This window comes from Lissotriton vulgaris, chromosome 3_1 (genome assembly GCF_964263255.1).
Source record: "Lissotriton vulgaris chromosome 3_1, aLisVul1.2, whole genome shotgun sequence".
In the NCBI taxonomy this organism is placed as follows: Eukaryota; Metazoa; Chordata; class Amphibia; order Caudata; family Salamandridae; genus Lissotriton; species Lissotriton vulgaris.
The window spans coordinates 65,275,598-65,286,881 of record NC_141689.1 but is presented as its reverse complement, the minus strand read 5'-3'; the positions used below and the strand labels follow the sequence as shown (position 1 = coordinate 65,286,881).

Sequence of the window (11,284 nt, the reverse complement as noted above, 5' to 3'; positions counted from 1 at the left end):
TTTCCTTTGGTTGCACGGTGAGCCAAGGTAAAGGCTTTAAATTCGACTCTTTTTTTGTACTTTTTTGTGTAGCCTACGTCGATGTGGCGTGATGTGCTCACATAGAGAGAGGCCACAGACCAGCCGTACTGCAGCATTCTGGACTGTCTGAAGCCGATGACAGAGGCCAGAAGCAAGTCCAAGATACAAGCCATTGGCATAGTCTAAGTGGGATGTTATTAAGGCCTGGACAATAGTTTTCCTGGTGTTACTGGGGAGAAAGTTGATACATTTTTTGATCATCCTGATTTTTGAAAAACAGGCAGCAGATACCGTCTGGACTTGGTTATGGAAGGAAAGGTTAGTGTCCCATCTGATCCCCAAGTTTTTTACTGTTTCCTTAGGGGAGGGGGGCCGCACTTAAATCCAGTGGCTACCAGAGGTTCGAATCCAGAGGGGAAGGTTGATGGAAAAAGAGAACCTCCGTTTTTCCTGCATTCAGCCGAAGGAAATTGTTATCCATCCAGCATGCGATGTTTCGAAGACAATCTTTCAGAGGGCCAAAAATGTTCTGGGTGGGAGTGTCGTAGGAAAACAGAAGCTGAATGTCATCGGCATACGAGGTTGCCTTAATTCCTGACTGTATTAGCAACGAAGAGTTGGCTCTAATCAGCTAGTTTCCCTCCTAGCTGAGCAAATAGCTCAGCCAGGAGGGAAAAATAAACATTAAACAAAAGGAGACTCAGTGAGGAGCCCTGAAGGACTTCCCACTTTAACGGACGGCTATTAGAAGTGTAGGGGGGGTAAACACCATCTGTGTCACGTTAGATAGAAAGGAGTATAGCCAGTCCAAGGCCTTACCTTGAATGCCTATAGATCGAAGGCGGTCAAGCAGGACGGGGTGAGAAACGGTGTCGAATGCTGCCGAAAGATCAAGCAGCACCAACACCGCTCTCGAGCCCCGTCCAGCTTCCATCGCACGGAATTAGCCATCTCTATTAAGGCAGACTCGGTACTACAGCCTGGTCTGAATCCATGTTGCGAGTCATGGAAAAGACCATTGGTTTCTATATAGCCTGCCAGTTGCTGATGGACCAGCTTTTCAAGATCCTTGGCTGGGGCCGGCAACGGGGAGATGGGCCTGTAGTTGGCCGGTTCATCAGGGTCTGCGTTGATTTTTTTTAGAATAGGAACCAAATGGGCATGTTTCCAGGAATCCGGAAATATGCCTGTCCTACGGGAGTCATTCCAGATGCCATTCAGTATGGGATTAAGGAAGTAAAAATGGTGCTTCAGGCCGGCTCTGTAGGTCCTCCACTTAAAGAGTAGACTTGCACATGTGATTTTAAGGTAAGAAAAGGATGTCGTTTAATAGAAAAAGACTTGGGAATTAAGAGTTTGAAACTTGGCTTCTCTTTGCACACAACACACATTTCACTTGCCCGCTCTACGACCTATGATCACAAACTTCCCCCTGCCCACCCTTATCTCATTCAACATTGTGTGCCCATGTGTTGCCTGATATACAAGCTTTTAGATACATTTAACATTTCTCTTTTATTTATTGGACTTGCAGTCATACTCTACCCTATTGATTTATCAGTTGCAGTTCCGAACCCCTTTCCTCTTTTTCATTCTTCTTGCTAGTCCCTTAGCCTCAGTGTTCATTTTTGTATTGAAATCAGTATACCTAAAAACATCTGTAACTTTGGCTCCAGTCAGCCCATTTGGCATCTGCCAAGTCCAGCCCACCTCACACTCCCCATGAGCAATCTAGTCTGTTGTAAGAGTCTATTACGACATCTCCTCTGCACCTTGAGAGGCTCAGCAACGTCCTGTACTTTGCTAGATGCACTCTAAAATCTTGCTTTAGCTGCATCTGCTTCTCCAGGCACCTGGCAGCCTTGCTTACTGTGAACAAAGCTGTCCCTTTCCTATATCGCACCTATTTGGCCAGTTCTGTCCATGGCCCTACCTACTGCTGCAACCTACTTCTATTTCCCATCTCACTCAAATCATTTTCCTAAACTCATGCCCACAAACCCAATTCCACCTTAAGTTTCCTCCACTTCTGTAGAGCACATTTCGCCTGTGTGATAACACGAAGAGATTAATAACTTTGTGTTACCACCACAGGCGAACATTGCTTCCATCTCCCCCTGACTCAAGGCTGAACCCTCCTTCTGTACTTCTTCCAGATCCTTTGCAGTCACACACCCTCATGCGCAGTGCCGTCACCCTAGCCCATCCTGTTCCCTTTATAGTCAAGCAGTGGCCATTGTTACCCCAAAATATTGTACACCACCAGCATAACCTTCCTCACACACATATAGTGTATATAAATCATAGACAAACAACCTTTGTCACATTTGTTGTGCAAATATAGCAGTACGTTTGTTCACTGTTCGGATATTGCAGTGTGCACTGTTTTGTATGCAACTCAGAAAACTGCCTCAAAGAGTCACGGGCTTAATGATTGGCACACACTTGGGGCCTGATTTAGATCTCGGCGGATGGGTTACTCCGTCTCAACGGTGACAGATAACCCATCAGCCGAAATATGAATCCCATCGTATCCTATGGGACTGAGATCTATATCAGACCCTCTGTTCCAGAAATGAAAACCCCTTTGGGCTAATTCCTGACCTGGTTGAGGACATGGAATGTTTGCATCACTGACTTGGAAGGTTCTGAATCATTATTCTAACTTTTATTCTGTTTCAGAATTGTCATACTTGGTAAATGTAATGGAGGTAATAAATGTATTTATGTATGGATGGATGCTCTATTTTCATAGCATGAACCTAGCTACATGCAGCAGAGCACTGTAATCGTTTAGTTAAACGTAGTAATGTGTGTTGTCTTTTATCTTGTCTGTTCTGCAAGGCGTACCTTCACAATCTTGGAATAGACCAGTCCCCCTCCACCATTCTCAACCCATTTGTTCCCAGAGGACCAATTCGAGAGCCAGAATTTTCACCTTCGGAACTCAGAACATTTAAGGAGTCTGCCGACTCAACAACAAAAAGCATGCTACCTTCAGAAGGTATGGTTGGAGCATCATACGTTCAACTGGGAATTCAAATGTGTAAGATCCTCATTCTACAAAGATGTGGAACTTGATTTTATCGTATGCACTATCTGTAACATCACTCGCTATAGTTCTCCTAATTCTGAAACTTTGCTTCTGTATATTGCATTTGTTGTCATGTTAAATGCATAATAGTTAAGATTATTTATTAGTCAAGCAGTAAATGTGTCGAAACTTGCACAATACCATTCTGATAACAGCACATCCCATGTGGCAGTTCAACATACCATTCCTTTGGATGTGCGCGTTGCGCTATCGCGTCCCACTGTGCGCTGCAGTTACCATTTTGAACCGAGGGAAGCCATTATCACTGCTTCCTGACGGTGATATAAATGAGAAGGACATTTAACGACATTTAGCGATGGAGCTTTAGGGAGCTTTGTTCTTTCATTTGCAAATGTCCATGTTCGGCTTTTATGATTGTATTTCCTGAGGGTATTAAAACTTGGGTAATGTCTTCTGAAGGCTTCTGGGTGGTGGGCTCTAACTAAATGTCCCTAATAGCACTGAAAGTGGTCAACAAACAGCTCTTTATAGACACTTGACCACCATGATTGCTTATTCTTGGTGAAGTGTTCTAATGACCAGCAGATATCTACTTAACTATGATCTGGTAAAGATGGTCATTTGCATTATGGACACAGTTGGCAACATCTGATACTTGGTGATAAGAGAGGTAGAATTACAGATCCCAACTATAATCTGTAAGTTGGACAATGGAGAGAGTAGTGGTGGAAACCAGGTGGTCATCTCCTTCATTCTGTTGTTTACATAGGTCTGTCCCATGACAACTCATGTTAGTTTTGCTTCACTTAATCCTTCTATTTATTCATTTTTCCTAGTCTGATGTTTCCTATTTTCCTAATCTCAAGTTTTGCTTCATCCGTGGCTCTGTATATGTCTGACCTTTGAGTCGACCTAGCCTCATACGTGCAATAAGATCAGATCAGAGTCGTAATCAAGCTCCAGCTGTCAAGTGTCCAAACAGGGTATGCAGTGGGTGCAGTTGTCTGCGGTAGATTCTGCTTTGATGTCCCCATTCCCTCAAAAGTCCACACTTCCATCTGCACCAAAAGAGCGCTTTCTTAGTAATTTCACATAGAATAACATTGCATGAGTGTTAAGATGGTAGGAAACTCCTTTGCTAAAACTAGATACACTGTAGTTAAACCTTCAAAATGATTTTTTATCAATAGTGGCTTTCCGGCCCATAGTCACCATGTTATGAGCAAGAGCCTTTTCATTTCCTGAGCTTAAACAAAGATCATTTAGCAGATATTATGTCCCCTCTCTCTTTAGTTGTGTCCGAGTAATGGATTCCAAAGTAGGGTCTCATATTTTGTGAACAGTGTTGCACCTCCTCATCGCTTCTTGTGCTCCATGTGTCAATGTCTGATTGCAAGATATTTGCAGATCAATTCATTTATCCTCATGACAGAAGCACACCATGTTTGGGCAAGAGCTGGGTTACTTTCCTAACTTTGTATGCATCAGTGAGGTCGCCGTGATCCTAATACCCAAATGGAAATACTGCATCACCCCCTTAAATGCAAATATCGGTCATTTTCTGCTGAGACTTTAGTCCTCAGAAGACTTGAACATAGATAAGGATATGCTCGATGAGGTTTTCCCATGTTTTGTAAAGAGATTTCCTCTTGCATAAAGTTCTTTTGGCTGTGATCTGATGATCTAGAGTGGATAGGTTCATCCAAAGCTATGTGCATTTTCTTCCATAGCATTTATTTTTGGTACTTTTTCCTAATCCCACTCTTTTTTTCTCTGCAAAAAATAGACTGTTCTGACCAAAGCACTTGGTGTTTATATGAGAGGGGGTAGGGGCATGGGTCAAACCAATCTTTGCTGCAAAATATTCATCTTGTAAAATGATTGTTTTTGGCGGGAAGGGGAGAGAGTGTGTGTGTGTGTGTGTGCATGTATGTGTTTGTGTGTATGCGTTTTGCCTGTCACATGATGCAGGTACCTCGCACCTAGCTTTGCAACACTGGCCAGCAATTGACCCTGTGCCTCATTGGAACTGTCCAGCCCGAACTGCCATAATTTTAGGTAACCGTGGCTAAATTGTTTGATAGCAGAGTGTGTTGCAGAACAAAAGAGTGGGTATTGTTTGTAACACGCAGTGATGATAGAAGGGTAATTTAGGAAGGAAAGAGTGGACCAGCTGAGAAACAAGGCAAAAGGTTATAGATTTTTTGATAGCAGAGGGGGTGATAGATTAAAAGAGTGGGGTGGTTGTTTTATAGCAGTGGTGAATGTGGTGGGATGGGTGGATTGATTGACATGGTGAAGATAGAAGGGTAATGCTGAAGGAAAGTGTGGCATGTTTTTTAGCATTTCATGATGATGATGATGGAAGGTAAGTGACTCACAAGGTGAAAAATACAGGAAATGAGAGGGTACAGTGTTTGCTAGAGCAAACTAATTACAGAAAGAAATATCAAGTAGAAAGCTTGTCATTACATGCAAATAATCGGGAAAAATGGTTGACTGCTTGATAGAGCTGTGAGTAAAAGTCTGGTAACAATCTTCTGTTTCTTTTTAGGAAGCTCAGTAAATGCAGCTGATAATTCCCCGTCTAGTCTCTATTCTGGCTTTTCCACCATAAGCATGTCCATGCCGGTAGGGTCAGATTGTGGACCTGATACCCCACCGCCCACTGAGCTCTCGCTGCAGTTTACATTAAGAAATGCTAATGAAAGACCCATAAGCCAGTCCAGCATAACTTCTGCCCAAGGAAACAGCCAACCACGACTCCCAGGTTCTCTTCTTTGTGAACTCTCACCTCAGTTACCTTTAACATTGACTGAGGAAACTCCTGCAAAAAAGAGTATCTCCAACTCCATCCAAACTGAAGACCCACAAGACTACCAACCTGCAGGCCCTGTGAGTGGCAGTGATGCAGAAGAACCAGTTAATCACAATCAACAGTTTGTGTCCCCACTCCCCAGCCAGCTGGATGAGGAGAGCCTTTATCTTGTTGATAAACCGGAATATGGAACTGCTGCCCGCATCTCTGACAGTCTGACCTCAAGCCCTCTCCTGGAAGATTCACTTGATGTGCACAAAAGTTCTCTGCCATTGACGTTAAACTTGAGTGTCTCATTAGATCAGTACAAAGAACAGGGAAATGATTCCTTTGTCGGGTCAAAGACACTGAGAGAGATCCGCCAGCTGCTGGCAGAGGCAGACAACATTCACCTGGGGGAGTCGAATCCTACTTCTCCCCTGACTTCTTTGGGAGGCAGCCATGAGGGTTCTTTCTTATTGTGGAGAAACTTGCATGGCTCCCAAGATTCAGGAGCTGTCAGGTGGAGCACAGAAAGCCACAGTCCAGTGCTTCGGAGAAGACTTTCATGGGATGCCTCCTTGACTAGCAGTTTGATGGACAATCACTCCTTGGTCAAATCTGCTTCTTTAACAGATGGTATTGTACACTGGGAAAACCTTGATATTAATGATCATCCTAGAAAACTCAGCTTAGAGCCCTGGGAAAGTGTTGAAAATATGCGGGCAGCTTATACTGTAACGAGGGCTGAGCCAGAGGGTTGCAACCATGCACTAGATGGCAGAAATGCACCTCTGCCAGTTTTGCATTCACGTGATGATGCCAGCACACAATCCAGCATTAGAAAGATTTCAGTAGACCCATCAGCTCGAACCAGAGAGCTCTTGAGCAGTGTCTCTGATGCGGTCAGTGGTCTGGAACAGGCTCTTGCCATGACTGATGGAGGAAGGGTCAAAGAGAGAACTGCAGTTCGAGAGAGCGACGACAGCAGCAGTGTGGACTCACTTGCCGCACGTGTCACAAGCCTTCTCAAAGGGGAAGCCCCTGCTGCACGTGCAACACAGATGATCCAGAGGTCAAAGGAAGAGGAGAAAAGGGCATGTGGTAAGAGTATTGGATGTTCATTGTTCGATTGATTTGTTTGAAATAACTGTTTGTCTCATTGTTTGCAGTGGTCCTTGCTACTATCAATATTTCAATATGTTTCCAGCAGTAGAGTATGCCTAGCTACGATTTAGTACTTTCCTGTGCATTTTGGGGGCGTAAGTTATAGTTAGCTCAGATAATTATAACTGGTGGATTTCTGTGGTGTTGTATGAGTGAAATCTGAGCCTAACTATAACATCCCTGTAAACTTTGTTTTTTTCCAGTGAATTTCTAAGTGTACATTTTTTTTATTTCCTAACTATAACATCCTTGTAACGTTTGGTTTATTCAGTAAATTTCTACATTTTTTCAAATCTATTTTCTAACTATAACGTTCCTGTAACCTTTTAATGAGTGTGTGAGCGAGTGCATGAGTGTCTCAGTGGGTATGTGAGTGGGTGTGTAAGTGTCTGAGTGGGCCTGGTAGTGGCTGCATGAGTGTCTGAGTGGGTCTGTGAGTCTGAGAGAGTCTGTGAGTGGGTGTGTGAGCATCTGTGTGGGTATGTGAATCTCTGAGTAGGTCTGTGAGTAGGTGTATGAGTGCCTGAATGGGTCTGTGAGTAGGTGTACTTGTCTGAGTGTTCTGTGAGTGGGTGCATGTGTGTCTAAGTGGGTTTGTGAGTGGGTATGAGAGTTTCTGTGTGCATCTGTGAGTGGGTGAATGAGTGTCTTATTAGGTGCTTGTGAGTGCCTGAGTGGGTTTGTGAGTGGGTGTATCAGTGTTTGAGTGAGTCTGTCAGTGGGTGAGTGGGTGGGTGGATGTCTAAGCGTCTGTCTGTGTGGGTGGTCAGTAGCTATGTCAGTGACTGGGCCACACCACAACCACACATGCCCCTTTATTCAAAAAGAGTCCACAGTTTTGCACAAAATAGCTACCCAAGTGGAGTACTTTCTAATCGTTAATTGCTAAGTGCTACGTCCTTTGGTAAATGCCCAGTATGCATTCTGCACTACAGCTCAGCTGCGTAGTGGAGCACAAGGGAATGTCACCAGTGACCGTGTGTGCTTTTTGGCAATGTGATCTTTCCTCAAGCATCTTTATACAGAAATTTGTGATAACATGAATCTTCCTATAGAGAAGACGACAAGAGTACAAAGAGGCAAATCTCCCCCAACAAGTCAAGTCTGTATATTTATTGAGCGCACATATCACCCGAAAGTCTCATTGCGCTAGCGCATGACTCCAGATCCTGCTGAGAAAGATATGGAAAGGTGCTAACTAGGATGTTTCCTGCTAACTATATGAAGTAAGTGCTTCTTTGTTTGGGGGCGATGTCCTCACATTCCTCAGTATCAAGAATTCACTAAAATCGGCGGGAAATGCACTTGGGGGGGGCGCTTCTGAAGTGCTGTCCATTATTCTGGCAAAAGGGAGGAAGACCTTTGCATACTAATAAGGTGGGTGGGTCAAAATGGACGAAGCTTCTGAGTTATTTGCATATTTTCATACTTGTAGCTGTATAAAGTGAGAACCATGGACTCTGCTCTCACCAGAACAAGAAAGAACCCACTCGTCACAGTCACATACAGATTGCGTTCCAATAGATCAACAATGCATTCACCTCCAAGAAGCAATTCAGATCGTTTTTCATTATGAAATTGGAGAGAAAGCCCACTTGCATTGCCTACGCCAAGCCCAGGAGTTAGGATTGTATGTCCTTTCCAAAAGTGGAGCTTCAACGAGGGCACCTGCTATGTTTATATATGTAAGTGCTTACTGTTGAGGTTTACTTTTTGTGAAATGAGCATCAGGACCAGAACGGCCCCCGGAACTCCATCCTCCAGGACCTGGCCACAACTTAATGGGGATGGGGCTGCGCTGCTCACCTCCCCAGGCCGATTTCAATCCCAGTGTCCCCATCCCCCAAGGCCTGGCTTTAATTGAATGGGGCTGTAGGATCACGCGGCCCCTTCTCCCATGTTGATTGTGGCCCGGGGACCCCATCCCCTGGGGCCTGGCCATGTGTCCCTAGGTGCCCTAGTCCCACCCAGTTATACCGAAGGGGATGATGGACGGAGCGCTTGAGCAAATCAAACACTCACCCCAGTCAACTGATCTGGGTTTAATCCATCATCATTCTTTAGCTCACTCCACCACCCCAGTTCGGACATGGCTATATGCAAATCAGTCTGACCCTGTGCCTCATAGGAACAGTCCAGCCCGAACTGCCAAGCCATGTCTTCCCTGGACCGGAAACAAGCATCCTGGGACCGGTTTCGGGTTCATAACCCTCATCAACCAGGCTAGCTTGAATCCAGTGGCAGAGTGAGCTAGGGACCCACGTCTGGGCATACCCTGCCAACTTAGGGCAAACAAAGTGATTCCAATGGGGATGATGGACGGAGCGCTTGAGCAAATCAAACACTCACCCCCAGTCAACTGATCTGGGTTTAATCCATCATCATTGTTTAGCTCACTCCACCACCCCAGTTCAGACATGGCCATATATATAGTCCCACCCAGGGCACCTAGTGTGCAGGATGGAAATTGCGGGGGGAGCCTCCAGACCCTCACGGTCCTAGACCGCTCCCTGCCGGAGCCAGCAATACTCTTGCACACTTGGAGCTGCTGGAAATGCAGCTACCTGATTGCAGAGCAATAGTTTAATCCCTTTCCATGCCTGCATGTCTGCGGGTAGGGAAAGAGATGAAACCTCTGCTTCCAGCAAGAGGGAGCACTTGGACAGCTCTCGTTTGTTGGGCGCGGGGTGTTTGCTTTTGCCTGGCGGGAGCTGTCAGCTTCCACTAAGAAAAAGCTAACCGCTATATCCCGGAGGTGGGCACAACAGGACATAAGATCTGGACCTGGGGGATAGCAGTCCCCAGGGGCATTAATGGCTCCAGATCCGAGGGCCCTTCTTTGCAATGCACGGGCAGGCCCAGGGGAGTTGATGGTCCTGGGGCCACATGTGGGCCAGGAGGAGGGCCGTGCCCCCCGCACATATATTTTAAATGCTGACCCCGGGGAGATGGTGGTCCCCGGTGAGTGGGATGTCTGTATGGCCACCGCTAATTATTGGTGTAAATCACCGGGGAAGTGGTGGTCCACAGGCTCTAAAGAGCCAATGGAGTGGGATCCGTGCACCCCCCTCCTTTTTAATATTAAAGCCTTCAGAGGTGTTGGTCCCTGGGGCTCCCTTGAGCCTGCGGAGGGGGTGCCCGCAGCCCCCTCCAATATTTTAAAGAAATCCCTAGGGAGGTGGTGGTCCTCGGGGAACAAAGAGGCTCCGGGTAGGGGGCCCGTGTGCCCCTCATTTTTTTCTTTTCTTTTTTTTAAATGTCTACATTCCTTCGGGACTTTGCCCACCTGGGGGCATCTTGTTTTTATTTTTTTTCTTCACAGTGATATTCACAAATATATGCAAATGTTGCCTGGGACTCCAAGTCTAAGGATCGCGGTCACAGTATTCCTCCTCTGCCTTCTTTTGTTTTTTTCTGGACTCGGCTGAAGTGGACTCCCAAGATTGCTGCCACAAACACTTACTGGTTGAAGTGTTGGCAGCCAATCAGAGTTCTGCTGTCTCTGCACAAACTCGTCATTATGCTCAAATTATTAGAGTCTGTCGATCTACACATTTGGATTTCCTTTAATATTTTGCAAACTACTGAACGGATTTACACCAAATAAAAAGTGCAATATGCAGACCAAAAGCTAGCTTTCCTTCAAATTTGGTCTAATTCCGTCCAGCGGTTTGTGGTGCAGGCGTGTCTAAAGAGTATATGGGAATTAGCATGGTAATAAAAAAATTTTACCCACCCCCTTTTCTCAGCCCCTTCTTGATGGATCGTACTGAAACTTTCCATGCACAACTAGATTCCATGGTGTACTTTTGGGGGAAATTGCGTGAAGATTCGTTAAACGGCGTCAAAGATATAGGCAAGTCAAAAAATGCTTTTCCTATGGAAACTAGGTCCTAACTATAACTATCCACTGGCAACCGCCAGTAGGTAAGATATACGTCTATATATATCTTTAGATATATATTTACTCTCTCTAGTGCCAGTGGCTCTAACTTCTGTCTTGGCAAGAAAGCATGTAATGACCGGGAGAGTCAGTTAAAGGGGATTTTCAAAATACTTTACCCTGCGGGCACTAATTAGGGAGGGACAGAGGGGCTAGCTTTTGAAGTCTACAAACTGAGTTACTGGTCATGAAATAGCCAAGAAGTTGTAAATCTACTCGAATCATAAGGGAACTAAGGCAGAGAACAAATAAGCAACTAAATATATAGATTAATAAGTGGCCTAATTGTTTCCAAAATATT

The 11,284-nt window shown here is 45.1% G+C and overlaps 1 protein-coding gene across 2 annotated transcripts in view; it reads left to right on the top strand.

The window, feature by feature from the left end:
• ALMS1 (ALMS1 centrosome and basal body associated protein) overlaps nt 1-11,284 on the top strand; it is a 220,681-nt gene that overhangs the window by 80,016 nt on the left and 129,381 nt on the right. For both annotated transcript variants that reach the window (XM_086960096.1, XM_086960094.1), the window contains exons 6-7: nt 2,866-3,025; nt 5,631-6,977. In XM_086960096.1, coding sequence (XP_086816222.1) covers nt 2,866-3,025; nt 5,631-6,977 — 1,507 coding nt within the window. The remainder of the gene's footprint in view (nt 1-2,865; nt 3,026-5,630; nt 6,978-11,284) is intronic.